The sequence below is a fragment of the Salvelinus fontinalis genome, chromosome 16, assembly GCF_029448725.1.
Source record: "Salvelinus fontinalis isolate EN_2023a chromosome 16, ASM2944872v1, whole genome shotgun sequence".
In the NCBI taxonomy this organism is placed as follows: Eukaryota; Metazoa; Chordata; class Actinopteri; order Salmoniformes; family Salmonidae; genus Salvelinus; species Salvelinus fontinalis.
The window spans coordinates 10,038,179-10,062,465 of record NC_074680.1 but is presented as its reverse complement, the minus strand read 5'-3'; the positions used below and the strand labels follow the sequence as shown (position 1 = coordinate 10,062,465).

Below are 24,287 nucleotides of genomic sequence, written 5' to 3'. Positions count from 1 at the left end.
CACGGCATACATTAACATATTTTGATGGGGTTTTAAACCTCCAATTTTCACCACCATCCTCACACACCGATGCACCTGACACTAATCTCGCCCAAACAAGGCATTTGATTGGTTTGACATATTGCATGGCATCACTGATTTACACCGGGTTCCCACCCCTTTTATAACTGACTTTGTGCCATGGACTTCCCCTGGTTTCCCTTTTTTTGTAGCCTGAGGCTACTGACTAGCTAACCATGAGCTAGTTGCTAGCTAGATAAAAGCTAGCGTAAATGTAAAACTTGGTCAAGACAGTTAACAGAATTGTCAAATAGCAACATTTTGTAACAGATAGTTAACAGATCCAGAGATTCTTACCTTTGCCTCAGTTTGGCAGTATCATCCAGATAATCATGGCCCTGGTGAGTGATGTGAAGCTTGAGACAGGCATTTGTAGTTCAGTATGATAGTCACATTAGCCTTTCATTTGGGGGGCGGGGGTAAATACAGGTGATTATAGTGATAAAAGTCACCTTTTCCACAAGAGATCTCCAGTTATAAAAACATCACACCTGGGTAAGCCTACACAAAACACTACCCCATCTGAAGTGTTTCTTAAATCCCCTATGGGAAAAAGAAATGGTGGAAAAACGATTGGAACCATTTCCGTATTATGACTCTTTGTGGTTCATTCAAGAATGACAAGATCATTATAGCACAGAGTTTCAACAATCTTTGATCAGTCTTTAAAACACTCACCCAACAATGTGACTGGACATCAGTAAAACCAACCAACAAAAATGATGCACCGTCTTGAGTTGTTTTGTCATCATAAACCCACTGCTCTGAACCTATTTATTTCATTACTTACCTGAGGCACTGTCTGATCATTATTATGGACCTAGTAGTAGATGATGCCATGTGAAGGGTATCGGGGAATCAGGGCTCAAACGGCCTGGTTGAATAAATACATCAATTACAAATTATAATCAGTTCTTATGCCTTCAATAAGGTTCAGGGTTATGGTGGTTTAACTCAATGTGTGTGTCAAATGGGCTCTTCACATAGTTTCGTTATAATACTGAATGTAAATTACATCCTGCAAACAAGTATTACAAAGGCAAACAGTTATTTTATTTAACACTTTGTGGAAGACATGTAAATATTACAGATACTAGTGTCGAAACATTTAAATAAACAAAAAATATAATCCCATAGGGATATATAAAAACTGTTTTTCCTTAAAATTCTTCATTTAGCAAAAACAATTTTAGTACTAGAAGCCTCATAAATACAAACATGTTCTAAAGTCTATGTTCCCTATAGATTACCTGGTTCTTATATGACTAACATACATTACCCAAACTTAAAATCAACCATAATAAGTAGAAAATACTCCTTCAATTGTTTAATGGTGAAAACAGTTAACCATTTGATATCTGAACAATATTAACATATGTTTGCAGCATGTTACTTTTCTAATCCTGAGTTAAGAGTAAAAAATAAAAACAGGCTGTGAGAAATCCATCAACTATGAAGCCATTTTTTTATTAAAACCATGGGTCGCATATCTTGAAGTTGCTTTAGCAAAAGCTCAGCACCATTGGAAAAGGTTTTGTCCATTACTATCTTCACATTGTTCACCGATTGAAGACTGAGAGGATTTCTGAAGTCTACAAGGTTTTGACAGGCTTCAATAAATATATCAGGTGTTTCGCATATAATGTTGGACGTCTCCTGCTGAAAAGTACGCTGCTGTTTTAATGGCAACTCCGTTCTTGAACCTCCACTCATTTTTCTTTTGGGAGTGTGGGTCGATGGTGAAGTTTCCAGGAACTTTAACAAAGTGTCCAGTGCAACACCATCCTCCGTTTCTTCCTCTTGAGAAGCAGTGAAGCCCTGGTCTGAAGTGTCTGTCAACTGGTAAACTTTATCTGCTGAATGATTTCTCAGAGTCAATCTTCTGTCCGGACAAGCTAATGCTCGCCGCTCGGATTTTAGGGGACGCCCCCTCTTTTTGACCTCTGAAGTAGAAGACTGGGATTCAGAACTAGCATCAGTTGACAGTTTAGCCTCTGGTTGAATGATACCATCCAACGCTTCTTGCCCCTGACAGTTGGTCTTTGAAATCTCAGGTTCACTCTCATTAGGGTCCGTCTCCTCAGCGGAGGCGTCTGTTGACATACCCTCGGATTTGTTTGCATCTTTGAATCTTGAGCGTGGGTACTTTTTGCAGAAAATGAACTGGCTTCTCTGATCCTCTATATATCGCTCAGTGAGGCCATGTGTGGTGTAATGTCTGAATATATTCCGTTCAGCCCTCTCAACAGCATCACAGCCTTTTATCATGCATGGGTATTGCAAAGAGAAGTTTTTTGTGCACATGGCAGATGCTTCATCCATAGATTTCAGAGAGGGTTTTCCAAAGCTAGTCCAGTGGTCAGGTGATTTGTCATCTTTCTTCTTAGTGTTTTTCTTCTTCACTTTGAATTTGTTTTCAATGTTCTCTTTACCATTGTTGGGAATGACGCCTGTTGTTCTCTGTTGCTGTGTTCTGGGAATATAAATCAAATTATGCTTTTTCATCTCATGACGAAGGAGGTTTGACTTTGTAGTGTAGACCCGGTCACAGCCATCATACTCACACTTGAAAGTCTGATCCACACTGCCTCTCTCAGAGATGTTTATTTCCTTGTGAAAGTTTTTTATGTGGTCAATGTATTTCTCCACAGATGTGAAGGAGAGTGTACATTCTGACCGGTCACACTGGAATGTCCCTACCTTGATGCTTGACATCATAACAGTGGCTTTATCGCGAGTGAATTTATGAAGCAAGAGGTAATGCTGCACTAAGGTGGTGATCCCCGGGAATATCCTTGAACAGTCTTTCACTTGACATCTGATTTCATTATTCAGGACTTCAGCAGCTTGTTGACCAGGGATATCAGTATCAAGGTCTCCTGAAGGCAGGGGAAGGGATGACTGATGCATAGCCCTACAGTGAAGTATCAAATTTTGCTGGATCGTAAAAGCTGCAGCGCATCCTTCATGAACACAACGGTACGGCCTATATGGACTGAAAGAATTGTTAGCATCACACAGTTGAATCCCCAACCTTTTCTGAAACTTTTCTTTCTTTTGTACATGAACCTCATCTTTAGATATTGTGTATTTTGAACAACTTGCCTTTTCAGGTGAGGGTTTCACAGCCTGGCTGGATATCGCCTCTGTTGCATGGCTAAAATATTTAGTGTTCGAACTTGCTTCTGGCTCTTTTAGTGTGTCACCTTGACCGAATTTCTGCTTCAACACTGGGGTGTGGTTCGTTTGCATGGCTGTCATTGATGGCTCATTCTTGGTGTATCCTGTCTTTGATGGTGATTCTAACTGGTAAAATGACTTGTCAAGGTCCTCCAGAGTATCTTGTGGTGATTGCACTCTCTCAACTGTTGACTGATGGAAGGAATCCTCTTGTACTACATCTCCTGCTGTAATGATCTCAGAGGACTGTGCATGTCCCTCTTGATTTGTGCTTTGCGTTGGACAGCCAATGTCAATATCAAGTGGCTCTTGTTTGATTAAAGTCGACACAACCGAAGATCCAGTTCCATTACTACTCTCTACCTCTGTTTCAATAGTAGAGTTGCTTGACTTTTTTTTGCGACTTCCAACCTTTAACTTGTTCATCTCTGCCTGCGTCAGGTGGTGAACCTTTTCATAGTGAATTCTTAGGCCTGTGGTTCTGGTAAATGTTTTCGGGCAAATGTGACAAGGATATGGAGAGAATTTGACTGGGGTTTTCTTGAGGTCCTCAATCATCTCAATTGTGTAATCATGAACTCGAGCAAGGTGTCTGAACAATGCCTCTTTGGTCATGAACCCATATTCACAATGATCCATTTCACACTTGAACGGCTTGGGGCCATTGTCACGATTCTGGTCCTCCTTCATAATCAGTTTTGTTATGCTTTGATCACTATCTTTTTGCATGACATTATCACTTGAGATTGCATTGCTTTGGCGGTCATTGTACTTTGAGGAACAATTTTCCTGCAAACTTTTCTCATGTGCAGCTTCAACTAAATCCAACATTTGTAAGGCATTTTGAATTTCTATAACCTTGTCATCTTGACATGCTGCAATGGAAGTTGTATTTGACCTTTTTTCAGCAAGACTATCATTTGACTTTTCCTCCTTCTGCTGACTACCAACATGATTTTTTGACTGTATCAATTCTATCCAAACTCCTGTTTTATTTGGGCAGAGTTTAGATTGTCCACCTGTCAAAACTGAAGGAAAGGTGTTTAATGAATGAGAATCCAGTGGTTTTAAGGTTTCCTTTTGTGCCAAATCAGAGGTATTTGGTGTGGAGAGATTACCAACAACTTCCTGTGGGATTTCAACATTTACCAAGTTGTTTGTTGAGCCATTGGTTTCAGGAACATTTGGGTCATTGAGAAAGTCGAGAAATGATGTAGGCAAATCATCCGTTAAATCAATTTCATTTAATGGTTTGCACTGGGAGCGTTTTGAAAGATGACCTCCGAGAGATTTCGTGCTTGAGAATTCTCTAAAGCATCTTCGGCAGATTACTTTACCATTCTTTATAATAGCAGGCCATTTCGTTCTCTTGCTGAGTCTGCAGCGTTTTACTGTCTGTGTCTCATGAACAGCATTCTTGTCGTCTGCAGGGATAGCTTCAGATTCTGCATGACATGTGTTCTCATCATACGAGAAATCTGTTTGGATAGAAGCATGTGGACTAAGAAGCATATCATCTACAGAGCTGTTCATCTGATTCTCATAACTGGGTGATGTAAAATGGGTTATGTTCTCAATGTTGGTCATCTCCACTGTGTTTCTTGGTGCTACTTGGCCATCATGACTCAATACATTGCTTGGAATGTCTGTTGATGGCCTTGATCTTGAATTAAGATTGGAAGATTCATCTGGGACATATGAAGCAAGGAAACCTCCAGCTGACAAATTGTTACCATTACTTTCTTGGGAAAATATACTGGAATAGTTTTTTCTCATTAGGGAAACATCAACACTATCTGTATTTACCCCAGAGTTAATTATCCCATAGTGTTGTCCTCCACTGTGCATGTGTCCTCCATTATCCAGCATAAGCGAACTTGACACATATTCTGACATCTGATTCATCAAACTTGATTCTGATTTAATGGGATGGATGGCACTGCCATGCATATTTGCTGGTGTATGTTCTCTTCCCCTTTCTAATGGATAGCCAGTTGGATGAGATTCTGATTGCCAAGGTGTTACACTCTTATTGGTGTATTCATTCGGATGGAAGACATCTGCATAGCAATTGTTCAATGTAGATGTCCACGCTTCACCCATCTCTGACTGCATTAGCCCAGTTTGATTTGGTGGGGCTTCCCAAGGAGGGCAAACAGCAGGTAAACTTGAACATGCCATCGGATATTCGAACTGCTGTAGTCCAGTATTTCTGCATTGTGATACTTGATGAAGTGATGTTTGGTCCTTTGAAGTCCTGTTCACGGATGGAACCTTTCTCGAAGATATTTTGGCAACTTTCTTGTACTTCTTAGCCAGTTTCCAGTCTTCAAAAATAACTGGGTGGTTTTTCTTTACATGTCGGGAGAGACTTTTGGGGGTACTGTATTTGCGGTCACATGCTTCAAGTGGACAACTATGTGCATCTTCATCTCTACCAGTTATTGCAGGAGTGCTTTCATATGGATGTAGCAAAAACGGGGGTTCACTCTTAATTTCTGGTAGAGGAAAGGCCTGTGGTAACACTTTCTGAACAGCTTCAGTTGGTTGGTTATCCAGGTCCTCTTTTGGATACCCTTTCAAGGGATTGGTTCCACAGTGATTTTGATCCTCACAATTGGCAATCATATCTTGGAGTGGGACATCAGGAGATAGTTTTGCATTCTCCAATCCGAGCTTAGTTTTGATGAGTGGAACATAACACTTCTGTAACTCCTTTCTAGGATTGATAACAGAATTCAACATGCTCTCGACTGAATGTTTTATTTTCACTGTGCCGTTTGGGTTCTCAGGAACTGTTGATGTTGACGAACCTGATTTAACTACTCCTTCCTTCACATAATCATGTGCAGTCTTCTGATCTAAAATGACAGAGGCAGAGCAGGTTTCCTCTTGACTAGCGGAGCACTGGGTGGAAGGTTCCATTTTAAGTTCAGGATGATTCTCACTTGTGATGGGCACTTCATTTGTATCATGGTTCTGCTGATGCAAATTTAGCTGGGACTGTGAATAGAAAATCTTCCCACAATTAGCTATTTTGCAAGTGAATGTAAGGTAATGTTGTGCCTCATGATCATACAACAGGTAGGCCTCATTGAAAATCCTTCCACAATTAGGGAACATACACCGTGCCTTAAAGTCAGTGTGTTGTCTTTTGTGCATGAGAAGTTCCGAATTGCAGTGAAAGCTGGCTGTGCAATTCAGCTGTATGCAATAGTATGGCTTAGCACCACAGTGCATTTGCAAATGATCATTCAGATGTCTGGCATTAACAAACTGCCGACGACAATACTGACACACAACCTTCTGTCGTTGTATCTCCAAAAAACGTGTTGCTTCCTCGTCATTTTTGTGGGCTTTTACATGCGTTACAAGACTCCGAAAAAACTTGAATACCTTCTGACAGTATGTAACAGGGCAGACACAATCCTCTGTAAATTCAGCTTCATATCTAGTTTGTACAGGCTTTGGAGTACTGACCGTAGTTTGTACAGGATTTTGAGTATTGACTATGACAGTTTCAGCACTGTTGTGATTACCATCCAGAAAATTAGCATCATTTGGAATGATATTGGTCTCTGCCTCAAGCTTAACGACAGCTCTATCTTTCAAATGATTCCAATGACTGCTGGTGGATTGCATTGGCTTGGGCAATTTCCTAGTTGCTTTCATTGCAGCAAGTCGCTCTTTGCAAGATTGCTTTACATGTGATGCTACATGTGGCTCAAGGATCTCCTTAGTGTTAAAGCTGTCAGCACAAATTGGACAGGTGTAGACCCCATCTTTATAATGCTTCTGTGCATGACGGACTATCCTGTGGCCAAGGAACTCTTTATCACATAGAACACAATACTGCATATAGGCTCGCCAATTCCTAAATCTTGCCGAAACAAACCCTTTCTCCCTTAATTTCTTAGCTTCCCTATTTTTCTCTTTTTCATCTGCAATTTCATTCAATTCATTTGTTGTGTTCAAAATAAAATCCTCAAGGTCTTTGAACTCTGAACCCTTTTCTGCTGCATCATCCTCAAGTCCCTCATCAGTGTCATTGAGAGTGTCAATAGATGACACAATGGATGCCTCCTCACCCATCAATGCCAAACAATTGCGCTTCAAGGTTCTCCAGTCCCAAAATTCTGGATCAAAAGGCCACTGTGTCTTCAAGGCCAACAGTAACTCACAGCGTAGTGAGTTGGGTACTGGAAGATTCTCATCCTCACGCTTTTCATCAGGTTCATTATAGAGTGATTCAACAGCATAATATGAGTTCACAGTAAGCTGATTGAGGAACTCTGTTAGTTGGCATGCCTGTTTCACCTCGAAATCAGTGGGCAAAAGGCAGGAAATAGTTTTGCAGATGGTTGTCCTGCTGTCTGTGTTGTCACTGGATGCCATTTGTAGAGCTCGAATGCACATTTCAATGCACACAGGCAGTCCCACTCCTCCAACCTGAGAAAATAATAAAGCCAAAGTCAGTCATGAGAATATAAATCGCTACAGGCTATATCCAGGCAGTAACATATACAATTTTACACAAAGAATTTCACCTCGGACTGGATAACCTTGATGAGGAAGAGGATATGACAGACGTTCCTTGATAGCAGGACCAACTTTCTGCATTGATCAAGAAATGAATCTGCTGAAGACTCTGACCGCATTAAAAGCTTACTCCAGAATAGTGTGAGCTCCCTGTAAGAAAAGTATGTCCTTATTGGTCTGCTACACACGAAGGGCTTTACAAGAGAAAGTTTGTCGTCAACATACAACATCCGCTCTGAATTGTGAGAGCAAGTGGAAAATGAAGAGGGCAATACTCACCAGGCACAATACACATCTCCCTGGAGAAGCTGCCGCTTGAGGAACGCAGAGCACAAACAAAGGGCTCCTTTTTCATCCCCATCCGACTCCAGGTTACAAATCATCTCCAATGCATCCTTACAGTCTACCTGCGTGATCTGGCACAGAAAAAACATTTTGGTTATTCATTGCCATCCACAGTTGACCATTTTACATTAGAGCCATCTTCATTCATCATTATCAAACAGGAGTTGTTTAATTTCTTAAAAGACAAGCCTTTGGTCAGCCCCCTTATTTGAATGCACTTGCCTGGTAAATGACTTGATGTAAATGCTATTCACTCACCTCTTGCATGAGTTGTTCTTGTGTTTTTGTCACACACAGGCAAACAAAGTATGTCTGCTTGAAGTTCCCTTTTCCTTCGTAGTCTGGATACTCCGAGCACATCTTCGCTAAGACGGCTGCTTTCTCTGTTCGATTCTGTTTGATAAGGTGCTTTATTCGCATATTAAGGAGTGTAGGACCTTCCATCTGCAGGAACTCATTAACTGGGGAGTAGAGAAAGAGAACACTATTACAGATAGCACTTCTGAGCAGTCACCACAACATTTAAATCAGTCAACTCACATATAGCAAAAACTTTCTACTAGGAAGAAAGAAAAAAACAGGTAGGCTAAAACGAACCTCTGTCAATTTCAGGTATCTCATTAGACAGAATGCTGCACAGAGTGGTGTTGTTCCACACACCAGGCGCCTGTGCCATAGCTGATAGCATGTGAAGCTGTGTGTTCCCATTTTCTTGCAAAAGGCTGTGTGCCAACTATAAAGGAAAGGAAATAACTTCATAAAACTTTTCAGATATACAAACCAAACAACTTTTCAAAACACAAGTTTCTCCAATTATGTCAAATAGGGTTTGTGATATGTGCATGCATATTCCAATTCAGCTGCAAAGCAACGCCGTATCACTCTTTTTCTAGAGAGAATTGGCAGTACAAAAAATAAAATAAAAAAGTTCAATCCATACATTTCTGTTCTATGCAAAGTTTTTTTTTTTTTTTTTTAAGAGCAGCATTGAGACTAACCTTGACAGAGGACTGAAACTTCCCCCATAAGGCACCAGGGACATGCTCAGGCAGTGAGAGAAGGAGCTCCAGACAGCTCCTGCAAGTAAAACAGGGTCATTCAATGAGTTTCTTTAAGTTCATGCTAATGCTGCTAAAGTTGTGTGCAGATGACTAAAATGAAAGAACTTCTGCCGCAGCTCTTATAAGGGAAGCCTAATTTATTTAGCTTGTGAAATGAGTGAGGCAGGATTACACGGAACCCAAACCGGCTGCGTGCGTGCGCCATTGTGCATGAATGTATTTTCTCCCCCCACACCAAACACAAATCACAACACACAGGTTAAAATATCAAAAACTCTGAACCAATTACATTAATTTTGAGACAGGTCAAAAAGCATTAAACATTTATGGCAATTTAGCTAGCTAGCTTGCACTTGCTGGCTAATTTGTCCTATTTAGCTAGCTTGCTGTTGCTAGCTAATTTGTCCTGAGATATATACATTGAGTTGTTATTTTACCTGAAATGCACAAGGTCCCCTACTCCGACAATTTATCCACACATAAAAAGGTCAACCGAATCGTTTCTAGTCATCTCTTCTCCTTCTCTGGACTTTATATTGCGATTGGCAACTTTCAAAAATTCGGTGAATTACCACCACCGACCTCGTTTGTCTTTCAGTCACCCACGTGGGTATAACCAATGAGGAGATGGCACGTGGGTACCTGCTTCTATAAACCAATGAGGAGATGGGAGAGGCAGGACTTGCAGTGCGATCTGCGGCACAAATAGAACTGACTTCTATTTTAGCCCTTGGCAACGCAGACACTCCTTTGCTCGCGCAAGCAGTGTGGGTGCAGTAATTGGATAATATAGATTTCTAAATTTATTTTGCAACGCTCGTATCGCGTCAGAGTATTAGGGCTGTGGCAGTCATGACATTTTGTCAACCGGTGATTGTCAAGCAAATAACTGTCGGTCTCACGGTAATTGACCGTTAATTAACAAACACATTTAGAATCTCCTGGCTTCCACGCATAGCCTACAAGCCATTGATGCGGACCTTTGGAACATCTACATTTTAATAAGTCTAGTAAATCCATGTAATATAGCCTACACCATCACAATAAATCAATTATTTTAGACAGGTCTGAAGAAAATGTATTCTACTTCATTAGAACAGAATAGTATACTCTGAGTTGTCCGTATGTTAGGCCCTGATATGGCTATGCCATATGGCTGTGGGCTACACTAGTTCGTTTAGCAGACAAGATTTGCTTAGAATTCCATGGCATTATTTTATAGTATGAAGCATACAATTGAACATAGCTGAATAAAATAGAAAGGATATTTTTTCCAAACGATTTGAGGGAGTGCGCACAAGACTATTCTGTGTTGAGCGGTTAATAAAGAAACAGGTACTCCTATTTGCTTAATTTAGTTATGTAACTTCAGTTGTGATACAAATGTTGGGCTATACGTTTAGATTTTTTTACACATGCTACATGATGCGACTAATGATGATTTGAAAAAAGTTGCATGAGCTCAGCTTTGTTTTTTGCGCAAGCTGTACACACGTCATCAGTCTCTCATTCACAATTTGACAAGCACTTGAATTTCCCGGCTGCATCCCCTTTGTGTGGCCGTAATGTCCCTTAAAAAACCCATGCCTTTTGCGGCCAGTGGCCGTTGTGCCCTTGGGCTGAACATATTCAAATTCCCTTCTCCCGGCTGCATTCCCGAAGCACTCGGCACCTCCCACTCACATGGCTCTCCGTCACGTGAATGGGTCTTTCTCACAGGCTACAAGTTTAGACAGACACATTTGGCTGCAACACAGCTGGGATCGAACCCGGGTCTATAGTGACACCTATAGCACTGCAGTGCCTTAAACCGCTGGTGCCACTAGAGAGGCCCATAAGGGTGCAGTTTTCACCATAAAAATATCTTCCCCAAACTTGACTCACGCGTTGTGTATGTATGCCAGTTAGGCTCCTACACCCATTGTAAAGCGGATAAATGCGCTTCAATTTAAGTTATTTGGCCGCTTTAGTTGTGATACAAACCTAATCAAAACATATAGGCCTATGGGCTAGGCTACAAAAGGTTAAAAAAGCATGTGCTGTTTCTTGCCTTAAGCTGGGCATCATTCACATTCATAATTCACAAGTGGTAGGCTAATATTGTCACCCATCACATTATTGATTCAATCTTGTCTTTACATATACAAAATAATATATGGGTGAAATTTGTTTTGATTTAAAATGGACCATTATCACGCACCCGTCACGAAACAGGGGCAGCGTATAAAAAATACATGGCATTTATGCACTTAAATAGCGACTCGAGGGCGCTTTTCCCGTGGTTCATTTTCATACCAGCGAGGTAGGCTATACTCCTGTTTTAAAGAGAAGCAATGTGCTTAATATTAGGAAAGTTGAGAAATAAATATAGCAGGCCTAGCCTATAGAAAAGAAATGGGATCCTCTTTTTAAAAGAGGCCATCAACTTCTCATGCAATTGTGTAGCACAAAATGAGCTCAAGAAGTGTTTGATTAGATTTTAGATTACATTGATGTCAGAGTTAGAGGGACAAGAGTGCAGAGTACCAGGCAGTTAGCAAGTTTGGTACGCTACTAACAACCATCAGCAGCATCAGTTTGGAAAAGCCTAACTACCGTGAGTAAACGGTCACCTGGAATTTGACTGCATCATGACTCACGACCGCTGGTGTGGCGGTAATACGGTCACCATAACAACCCTAAGCAGGATACAGTTGTATTGGTCAGTAGCACTAGCAGAAGTGGAATGCAAACAGTCATTCAACAACATAGACCTAGCACCATCTGAAATACTGCATAGCTGTTTCCATGAAGCATCCATGCATATGAATCAGATAATGTCTATCTCGAGTACTCACATTGCTAGGTTTTCAAGAACGAGTGGCACATTTTCACATTCGGAGGAGAGACAGGACGTGGCCTTCGCATAACTGAGTATGGCCACTGTGTATGCCTCCAGTAAAGGCAGTGGCTCCTCCTCAGTCTTCCATCGGCCTGCATGTTCCACAAGGATCTGTAAACAAATGACAACATCATGGCATGCTCTCAGAGTCTGGAATCAAATGTGGCAAGCTGATTAGTTCTTGCTATTAAATTTATTTGTATTTTTTCAACTTTCTAACTACTTGACAATTATCATAGAAAATGACAAATGGACTAATTTCATTAAGTATTAGTCCTTCCAAGTAAATTAAGCTACACTCCATTAAAATAGCAAATTGGGAAAACCACAACTACCAAAACAATTGGGAAATAATCAGGGCCGGAACGACACCAGTACCACCATACTCGTTTAGTATTGTGGCAACGAAACAAAACTTTTTATGAAAACAGAAAACAGGAAATTCCTGCCCTCAGGGCCCTGATTGGCACCCCCCCCCCCCCCCCAAGCCAACACACCTGATTAAACAAATTACTATCTAAAACTGAAATAGACATTGGACAGTTGATTATTGGAGTCAGGTGTGTTAGCAGGGGATGGTACAAAAGTGTCACCAATCAGGCCCCGTGGACTAGAGTTGCCCATCCCTGTGCTAGCTTATGGCCCTGTCTTGCCTAATATATCAGACTAACTAGGTTTCCATCCAATTGGATTTTAATGTGAAGATCCTAAAATCTTCATAAAGAAAATATACATGTGTTTCCACCAAAATGACTTGTTGTGGATAAACTTTGCATGTTAACCTAGTGCAAATGTGCCCACTAGTCTTGGCACGTACGCTCTAGCGAACAGCTCGCAGATACAACGGGTAGGCTAGTCTACATGAGATTATGGATAAGAGCAAGAATATTTTTTATTTGTCAAACAGAGCCAAAAATGTATCATGTCACCTCAATATTTATTGGAAAGGAGCATCAAGTTAATCACAGTGCACTTTCACCATCCTGTGAAGTTCATTAGTTATTCTATCTGTAGCCTAATAAAGTGCATGGTTTCACGAGTCGTGGTGGGAGAACCACACACACACACACAATATCGCCGAGTTTACTTTGATATGATGGGTATCATTTCAATATTAGAGCATTAAAAAGGCTTTTCCACCGCCATTTCTCATAATAATTTAACCGACAAAAAGAATCACAACGTACAAATTGTTGGCATTTATAAAATTGAATCGAAACCATTTCAATAACAGCTGTTGCGATGTTATTTTATATGCAGTATGACTTTTACTCAAATAAGTGTATTAACAAACCACCATACAGTCAAACAATGCACTGCACAAAATTGGAACGTTAACTCACATCTACAAGCAAGAATGTTCAATAAAATTACATTTGAACTTAATCCACACAGGTAACTGGTAGAGTATCCCTTTCTCTCTAAATTTGAGAATAAATATCCACAGGAAAGTACTAAACTGCCTTTTCAAACTCTGTTACCGGCATTGAGATTTCTATTATTTGGCACATGCTCAAAACCATGTAAAGACTTCGGCAAGACTTCGGTTAGCATGCGTGCATCGCGTACATGTACTTAAATCTTGTGCGCTTACCTCGGGCGATGAACAAACAAATCATGAGCGCCACAGAGACCCTTGTTTTCAAGTTGGTTTAAAGCTGCTCTATACAGAAATCTGCCATTTTCTGGTTGCTAAAATTGTAAAGTTTGCCTAATTTCTGTTTGTGTGACAGAAACAAGCAAGTACAGCATAGAAAATCATTCTACCATCTAAACCACTGTGAAATATATTTTAGATAACCAAAAATATTGTATTTTCAGCTGTTTGAAGACTCAACAATGAAACACTTCAGAACAGGAAGCATAGAAATTGCGCCATAGAAAGATCTACTGCTTCTTAGACTTGCTTTCAATGCAAATGACAGACAATGCAAAACACACATATGTGAATTTGGTCAGGTCGCCCAAAAAGTTATATATTGCAGCTTTATTAATACTTCTGTGGTTATTTTTTCTAAAATTTATATTAACAAAAGGACCAACTGAACCGACAACTGGTAGAGTAAATACATTTTATTCAACATTCTGGCTTGTAGTGGTTGAGAAGAAACTTTAACTTCTTATGGCTGCAGGGCGGTGCCGGTACACTTATGACAACAGCCACTTCAAGTGCAGGGCGCGAAATTCAAAAGATATATATATTTTTTTAAATATTTAACTTTCACACATTAACAAGTCCAATACAGCAAATGAAAGGTACACATCTTGTGAATCCAGCCAACATGTCCGATTTTTAAAATGTTTTACAGCGAAAACAGCACGTATATTTATGTTAGCTCACCAAATACAAAAAAGGACAGACATTTTTCACAGCACAGGTAGCATGCACAAAGCCAACCTAACTAACCAAGAACCAACCAAACTAACCAACAAACAACTTCATCAGATGACAAGTCTTATAACATGTTATACAATAAATCTATGTTTTGTTCAAAAAATGTGCATATTTCAGGTATAAATCATAGTTTACATTGCAGCTACAATCAGAAATTGCACCGAAAGCAGCCAGAATAATTACAGACACCAACGTCAAATACCTAATTACTCATCATAAAACATTTCTGAAAAATACATAGTGTACAGCAAATGAAAGACAGGCATCTTGTGATTCCAGCCAATATTTCCGATTTATTAAGTGTTTTACAGCGAAAACACAATATAGCGTTATATTAGCTTACCACAATAGCCAGAAAGACAAGCCATTTCCCAGTAGCAAAAGTTAGCGATCGTAACAAACCAGTAAAATATATATTTTTTGACTAACCTTGATATTCTTCATCAGATGACAGTCCTATAACATCAGGTTATACATACACGTATGTTTTGTTCGAAAATGTGCATATTTAGAGCTGAAATCAGTGGTTACACATTGTGCTAACTTAGCTACTTTTCCCACAACGTCTAAACAGCAACGATATTTTTCCGACACTTTTTCTGACACATATTCTGACCAAATAGCTATTCATAAACATAACTAAAAAATACATGTTGTATAGGAAATGATAGATCCATTAGTTCTTAATGAAATCGCAGTGTTAGAATTCTAAAAAATAACTTAATTACGACATCCAGCTTCGGTATAGCTGAGTACCCCAAAGTTGGGCGCCGGCGACTAGTTCACATGCACGACAGATATATGAAATAGCATCATAAAATGTTTCTTACTTTTGGTGATCTTCCATCAGAATGTTGGACAAGGTGTCCTTTGTCAAGAACAATCGTTGTTTGGATTTAGAACGTTAATTTTCCCTCTCGATTTAGCAAGCGCACTAGCCAAGTGGCACAAATCGCTCCATCGTCAACAAAGTCAGAGAATGGAACACGGCAAAACTCCCGAAAAAATTTCAATAATTTGATGAAACTATATTGAAAAAAACATCCTTTACGATGATATGGTCACATGTATCAAATAAAATCAAAGCCGGAGATAGTAGTCGCCTATAACGGCAGGTAAACAGAAGGCAAATCCAGGTACCGCCTCGCGCTCTCCAGAAAACCAGAAATGGGGGACACGTCATACAAAGAGCTTGTATTCCACTTCAGACCAAGATAAGCACAAAATTTGTTCTCACCGCCTCTTGACATCCAGGGGAAGGTGTATGACGTGCATGTATACTCATATGTATCATGCCCATTTATAGGCAGGAAGTAGAACAGAGCATCGATTTCAGACTTTCCACTTCCTGGTCAGGAAGTTTGTGCCAAATGAGTTCTGTTTGACTCACAGATATAATTCAAACGGTTTTAGAAACTAGAGTGTTTTCTATCCAATAGTAATAATAATATGCATATTGTACGAGCAAGAATTGAGTACGAGGCCGTTTGAAATGGGCACCTTTTATCTGGCTACTCAATACTGCCCCTGCAGCCCAAACAGGTTAAGAAATGTTGTTTTTCAGTGCATCGTTTCAGATTATATAACCAACCAAAAAGGTATCACAGCCAGATATATTAGGCAATGTCCTGTCAAGCAGCACCCCTTGGAAATGGTTGGCTAGTTCATTTTCCTTTATGTCTTGAAATGTGTCAAGTCAAAACCTAGCCCTGATACAGAAGTCCATTGAGACTCAGTCCTGGGATGCTCCATTCAACCGCAATTGGGAAAGTATTAAGACCTTGACTTCTTCCACATTTTGTTCCATTACAGCTTTCTTCGAAACTGGATAAAAACATTATTTTTTAATTTTTAAATAGGTAAATCTTCAAACTACACACAATACCCCAAAATGAAAAAGCGAAAACGGGTTTAGACAATTTTGAAAAATAAAAATCTGAAAAACCTTGTTACATACAGTACCAGTCAAATGTTTGGACATACCTACTCATTCAAGGATTTTTCTTTATTTTTACTATTTTCTACATTGTAGAATATTAGTGAACAAAACAATGAAATAACTCATATAGTAAACAAAAAGTTAAACAAATCTAAATATATTTTCGATTCATCAGAGTCTTGCCTAGATGACACCAGAACTTGTAGGCTGCTTTTCCTTCACTTTTCAGTCCAACTCATCCCAAACCATCTCAAATTGGGTTGAGGTTGGGTGACTGGAAGCCAGGTCATCTGATACAGCACTCCATCACTCTCCATCTTTGTCAAATAGCCCTTACACAGCGTGGAGGTGTGTTGGGTCATTGTCCTGTTGAAAAACAAATTATAGTCCCACTAAGCGCAAACCAGATGGAATGGTGTATTGCTGCAGAATGCTGTGGTAGCCATGCTGGTTAAGTGTGCCTTGAATTCTAAATAAATAAGACCGGGTCACCAGTAAAGCACACCATTACACTTCCGCCATGCTTCACGGTGGCAACCACACATGCAGAGATAATCCATACACCTAGTCTGCGTCTCAAAGACACGGCGGTTGGAACCAAAAATCACACATTTGGACTCAAACCAAAGGACAGATTTCCACCGGTCTAATGTCCATTGCTCGTGTTTCTTGGCCCAAACAAGTCTCTTTTTCTTATTGGTGTCCTTTAGTAGTGGTTTCTTTGCAGCAATTTGACAGTGAAGGCCTGATTCACACACAACTGTAAAGAGGAGACTGTCTGTTACTTGAACTCTGTGAAACATTTATTTGGGCTGCAATTTCTCGGGCTGGTAACTAATGAATTTATCCTCTGCAGCAGAGGTAACTCTGGGTCTTCCTTTCCTGTGGTGGTCCTCATGAGAGCCAGTTACATTATAGCGCTTGATGGTTTTGTGACTGAACTTGAAGAAATGGTCAAAGTTCTTAACATTTTCAGGATTGACTGACCTTCATGTCTTAAAGTAATGATGGACTGTCATTTCTCGTGGCTTATTTGAGCTGTTTTATTGCCATAATATGGACTTGATCTTTTACCAAATAGGGCCATCTTCTATATACCACCCTTACCTTGTCACAACAACTGATTGATTCAAACAGATTAACAAGGAAAGAAATTCCACAAATGAACCTTCATCAAGGCACCTGTTAATTGAAATGTATTCCAGGGGACTACCTCATGAAGCTGGTTGATAAAATGCCAAGAGTGTGCAAAGCTGTCATCAAGGCAAAGGGTGGCTCCATCGAAGAATCTTTGTTTAACACTTTTTGGTTCCTACATGATTCCATGTGTTATTTCATCATTTTGATGTCTTCACTATTATTCTAGAATGTAGAAATAGTATAAATAAAGAAAAACCCTGGAATGAATAGGTGTCCAAACCTTTGACTGGTACTGTAAGAATTCAGACAATTTGCTATGAGACTCAATATTGATGCTCAGTTGAATCTTGTTTCCATTATTCATCTTTGAGATGTTTCTACAACTTGAACTTGATTATTCAATTGATTGGACATGATTTGGAAAGGTACACGTGTCTATATACACTGCTCAAAAAAATAAAGGGAACACTTAAACAACACAATGTAACTCCAAGTCAATCACACTTCTGTGAAATCAAACTGTCCACTTAGGAAGCAACACTGATTGACAATAAATTTCACATGCTGTTGTGCAAATGGAATAGACAAAAGGTGGAAATTATAGGCAATTAGCAAGACACCCCCAAAAAAGGAGTGATTCTGCAGGTGGTGACCACAGACCACTTCTCAGTTCCTATGCTTCCTGGCTGATGTTTTGGTCACTTTTGAATGCTGGCGGTGCTCTCACTCTAGTGGTAGCATGAGACGAAGTCTACAACCCACACAAGTGGCTCAGGTAGTGCAGCTCATCCAGGATGGCACATCAATGCGAGCTGTGGCAAGAAGGTTTGCTGTGTCTGTCAGCGTAGTGTCCAGAGCATGGAGGCGCTACCAGGAGACAGGCCAGTACATCAGGAGACGTGGAGGAGGCCGTAGGAGGGCAACAACCCAGCAGCAGGACCGCTACCTCCGCCTTTGTGCAAGGAAGTGCACTGCCAGAGCCCTGCAAAATGACCTCCAGCAGGCCACAAATGTGCAAAAAAATTAATTAATTTTTAATTAAAAATTCGATAAAGGCTGTAACGTAACAAAACGTGGAAAAAGTCAAGGTCTGAATACTTTCCGAATGCACTGTATAAATCCTAGTGCAGTCTCCTGTAGGAATATTTATGTCCATTACTAATGTAAATGAATATGGATGCACAATATATCTGTGAACATATAGGAAAATCAGCCAACATTAGCCAAAAAAGCCAACATCTGTATCGGCCCGATGTCTAGTTTAACGCCGACGTGCGTACCTATATAACGTAGGTACATGATGCAATGACGGCATGTACAATTCTGTGCGACACAGCATTCCTAACCTAGCCCATAATGTCTGCTGTGTGAATCGAGCAGTTAACAAGTCAGCCGGCAATTGATGGAGTAAGAACATTTCAGAGAGACAGCAAAGGCGAAATCCATTAACGCCAAGATAACGGAATTCATTGCCCTTGACAATCAACTGTTCTGTCATGGGTGATGTTGGCTTTCGCCGACTGGTTGAGCACCGGCATACACTACCAAGTGCGCTATTTTTCAGATGTTGCCCTACCGGAGTTACACAGTAATAGCACTGCTATAAGCTTCACGACATACCATGGAATGCCGTTTGTGTCTTCGCGTGTCAAAAAAGATACACGTCAAATAACAGTTCCATTGTAGAATGTTGTGTGTTAGGAATTTGCACGTGCAAGCCAAGTGCCACTACCATCAGTAGCACTGTCAAAGCTGTACAAAAAAAGTCTGCAAACAAGCAAACACCGGCAACGAACGCTGTGTTTAAAATACTGCGTTTGTAATAAAGCATTATTTGTTCGACAGCGACTTCTGGGATAGCTAGCTTTAGCTTGGTAAAATGCGAACATTCACCTCATATATGTGGTCTAATAAAAAAAATGAAAGATGAACCAACATACACAGTGCCTTCAGAAAGATATTTTTACTTAACCCGCATTGTGTTAAAGCCTGAATGCAAAATGTATTAAATATATTTCTCACCCATCTACATACAATATACCCCATAATGACAAAGTGAAAACATGTTTTTCGAAATGTTTGTAAATTTATTGAGAATGAAATACAGCAATATCTTATTTACATAAGTATTTCACCCCGAGTAGGGCTTTTTACAATACACTGGTATTGATGCACAGACCGGTTTGGGTTTTTACTTTACCTTCTACAACGGCATTTGAATGTTTGGTTTGTTAAATGGGATACGCCGTGTTTTGTCCATTTTTAATAGTTTACTTTGCTACTTGAGTCATCTCTCTCCCTCTCCATGCTGGTTTCCACACAGATCTAGCCCCGCCCCATCACTCAAGGAGCGCATTTGTTGTTCCTCGAAAACAAGACACTTGCTTTCAGTCTGCATGGTCAACGCAGCCCATGCAACAATGTTGACGACAATGATGCCGTTTTCACTTTGCTTCTTAATATAAATCCACTAGCGTTCTACAATTACACTTAATTTGTGTTTCTTACATCTGCAAACAGCTAGTTTGTCTTTTCTTAGCAAGTTGGGCCTAAATCATCTTTGCTGCTAATGCTAAGTTAGCTGTCTAGCTAGCTAATAAATGTACTGAGTAAGAGAACATAATTAGCTATACTGCCTGATTGTATCAGTGATGGTGTAGACCTAAATCTGCATGTTTGTGCAACACTATCTTTTAAATCATAGAGGAATACACGAAGCATGAATAAGTAAGCTACATGAAGTAGCTAAGAGAAAACATTCAATGTAGCCAAAGATTATAGGGTCCCCTTGGAAACACTTGTCAACACTTCGGTTCCTACCCTTTCACAATAACGCATCTCTGGCATTTTCATGTCAAACACTATTCAAAGTGCCCACTATTATATTCTAGCTATAAAAGGAGAATAATCATTATATTTCCATCATTTCAACAGCTTACCCAAGTGTTTTTCTCTAATTCACAAGTGAAATCACAATTGCAACATTTGGTTAAAAATAAGGCCTAGGTTGTTGGCCCATATCGTGCAACCCTACATGGCAGTGTGAAAATGATCTCAAATTAGTGCAGGAAATGCAGAAATTGATTTGGTTGAAGTTGAATTGAACAGTATAAAACAAATCAGAATTGAGAAAGACACATTCTAAAGGATTTCAATGGATGTTGCCAGCCTATGATCACGCACTTTCCATGAAGCAAATGTATAACTTTTATTATTCAAAAACATAAAATAACATGATTTTATATTTTGCCCTAATCACCCAGCCCTACCCGAGTCAATACTTTGTACAAGCTCTTTAGGCATCGATTGCAGCTGAGAGTCTTTCTGGGTAAGTCTAAGAGTTTCCACACCTTGATTGTGCAACATTTGCCCAATTCTCTTTTCAAAATTATGCAAGCTCTGTCAAATTTTGTTGTTGATCATTCCTAGGCAACCAGGTCTTGAAGTCGCTCTGGATAAGAGCGTCTGCTAAATGACTTAAATGTAAATTTAAGTAGATTTAAGTCGAAACTGTAACTTGGCCACTCAGGAACATTCACTGTATTCTTGGGAAGAACTCATGTAGATTTGGCCTTGTGTTTTAAACTATTGTCCTGCTGAAAGGTGAATTCATCTCCCAGTGTCGAGTGGAAAGCAGACTGAACCAGGGTTTTCGTCTAGGATTTTGCCTGTGCTTATCTCCATTTGTTTCTTTATCCTGAAAAACTCCCCAGTCTTTAACAATTACAAGCATACTCATAACATTATGCAGCTACCTCTGTGCTTGAAAATATGGAGAGTGGTACTCAGTAATGTGTTCTATTGGATTGTTTTTGCAGTATTACTTGAGTAGTTTCCTTCCTCTTCAGCAACAGAGTTACGTAGGACGCCCGTATCTTTGTAGTGACTGGGTGTATTGATCAGTGGTGTAAAGTACTTCAGTAAAAATACTTTAAAGTACTACTTATGTCGTTTTTGGGGTATCTGCACTTTACTATTTATATTTTTACTTAACTATATTCCTAAAAAAAAAAGAAGTACTTTTTACTCCACCACCCAAAAGTCCTCGTTACATTTTGAATGCTTAGCAGGACAGAAAAATGGTCTCATTCACACACTTATCAAAAGAACATCCCAGTCATCTCTACTGCCTCTGATCTGGTGGACTCACTAAACACATGCTTAGTTTGTAAATGATGTCTGGGTGTTTGGAGCGTGCCCCTGGTTATCCGAAAATTAAACAAAACAAGAAAATGGTGCCGTCTGGTTTGCTTTTAAATTATTTTTACTTTTGATACTTAAGTGTATTTTAGAGTCAATTTCTATTAAGATATCTTTACTCTTACTCAAGTATGACAATTGGGTATTTTTTCCACCACTGGTATTGATAAACCATCCAAAGTGTAATGAATAACAACATGCTCAAAGGGATATTCAATGTCTCTTGTTTTTTTAACCCATCTCCCAATAGGTGGCCTTCTTTACGAGGCATTGGAAAACCTCCCTGGTATTTGTGGTTGAATCTGCTCGACTGAGGGACCTTACAGATAATTGTATGTGTGGGGTACAGAGATGAGGTAGTCATTCAAAAATCATGTTAAATACTATTAATGCAGAGTGAGTCCATGCAACTTATGTGACTTGTTAATCAAATTCTTACTCCTGATCTTAAGCCTGCCATAACAAAGGGGGTTGAATACTTATTGACAAGACATTTAATTAAGCTTTTCATTCATTTGTATATATATTAAAAAAAAGATATAAAAACATAATTCCACTTAAACATTGTCAGGTATTGTGGTCCAGTGACCAAAACATCTAATCCATTTTAAATGATGTCTGTAACATAATAAAATGTGCAAAGTCAAGGGGTTTGAATACTTTTTGAAGGCACTGTAGCTACACAAGCATTATACAGGAGGCTGCTGAATGGAGCCTATAGTGTATGCAGTAGCCTACAATAGGCTAAACCACACGGAGTAGTTAATAGGCTACCCATGCAGGACAACATTCAAAGTTGAGTGTGAGACTAGCTTGAATGTTACAAGCACTTACGATCTTCTCCCTGCCTGTCATCCCTTCCCCCAGTCGAAGGGAAGCCTAATCTCTGCTCAATGAGTAAGGGTCCTCTAAGAAGGACAGTCCTAAATAGACTACAACTCAGGCTATTGCTAAACGTAGCCTAACATATGTATTTCATTGCATCTCCAACATATGAAAATAAATAAAAATGTAATTCTCAGCACATGATAATAAACACACAAAAATCTTGAGGTGACCAGGTATTTAGAGGTTGCAGAGAAAACCCTGTGTTTTAGTAAGTTAGCCTTGTAACCATTTAGCCAATCATGTGTGTATTCTTATTACACAGTCAGTGTCAGATAAAACACTACTGTCGTCTTATCTCCAAATGGAGCCTGATATGAGATTCATTCATAATCCCTAATGTGACCAATGAATTAATCACTTCGCACAGATGGGGCTTCAAACAAGGCCCACCAGGTTTGCCACATTACACAAAAAACCCAAGACTATATATGAAGCACAAAACCGAATAAACCTACCCACAAACAGGCTGATGAGTTAATATTGTTTTTCTAACAATTAAATATGCATACGTAGTTAACCTATGCTGTGCATGAAAATGAATACCATTAGGTTCACCAGGCCCTATAGAATACTTTTGCAGGCACACTCAATATTGATCTACTAACACAATGGACGAAAGGAAAAACGTTCTGTTGCCATAATTTAAAGTAAAATATGGAAGTTTACATGGATGAATGATGTTTCTTCTCGTGCAAAACCTAAAACACTAACAGCTAGAGCATGTGAGTACAAGTCTGCACAAAAAGCTAACTAGCTCTTCCCAGCATCAAGGAGCCTTAACTAGCTAGCTAGCCAGCATTCAACTAGCAACTCGCTAACTAGCTTGGGAAAATTAGTGATGCTCGGGTATAATTCGAAAGTAAGAGAATTTACTAAATATCGGAAAACACGTATGATGTATATAGTCCACTAACTACTATCATTGTATGTTAAAACAGGGAGTAATTGTGTTTTTTATGTTCTGATGTGGCTAGCGCGAGCTAGCTACATTGTTGTACCTAACGTACACGCGCATCATCAGGCTGGAAGCTGGATGGAAGACTGCAAACCACTAGGATGGGTAATTGGAAAAAAAAATGCTGACCTGGCAGAATTCCTGGCAGAAACGCAAAGAGGCCTCAGACAGTGATTCCGAGCTTTCTTTTAGCGTTGTGGTCAATTCCTGGAACCGTTCTCGGAGCCCTTCGATAGCTTTCCTTGTGTCATATTCCTTCTCTGTCTCTCCCCCCGCCATCTTCACAACAATCACGACCGCGTACGCACAGATGTTACGCTGCCAGACTTGCACACGCACGGACAGGGGGAGGGGAGAGACGACGATAAAAGCGCTACATCAGTGTTACCGGCACAAGCGTGCATGATCTTATATAAAAATAAGATAAACCAAAAATACATAATACATTACTTATTAATTGAAAGATTCATATAAGATGTTGACAATTATGTTAATAGGCCTACTAGATATAACCTAGAGTACAAATTGCGTATTGCCCATCAGCCTAGGCCTGTGTTTGTAATCGAATAATGTTCCCCACATGCAATCTAATACTACAAAGTTCTGAAGTATTTTAGTAAATATCATGCTTAACCTACAGCTTGTTAGGCTACTTGAGGACATATAAACTCATAGTATGGCCTATAAACATAGGCCATACTAGG

At 39.7% G+C, this 24,287-nt stretch overlaps 1 protein-coding gene across 1 annotated transcript; it reads right to left on the bottom strand.

Annotated features, from left to right (window-relative positions):
- Positions 1-1,091: 1,091 nt before the first annotated feature.
- LOC129812616 (zinc finger protein 292-like) lies at positions 1,092-23,920 on the bottom strand. The gene is made up of 8 exons (XM_055864333.1): positions 23,713-23,920; positions 12,023-12,177; positions 9,123-9,201; positions 8,722-8,857; positions 8,383-8,585; positions 8,059-8,195; positions 7,788-7,929; positions 1,092-7,689 (listed from the first exon to the last, which is right to left on the bottom strand). Exons 1-8 carry the CDS (start codon positions 23,860-23,862, stop codon positions 1,507-1,509), a joined length of 7,185 nt encoding a protein of 2,394 aa, XP_055720308.1. The 5' UTR covers positions 23,863-23,920; the 3' UTR covers positions 1,092-1,506.
- Between the last annotated feature and the right edge of the window lie 367 nt (positions 23,921-24,287).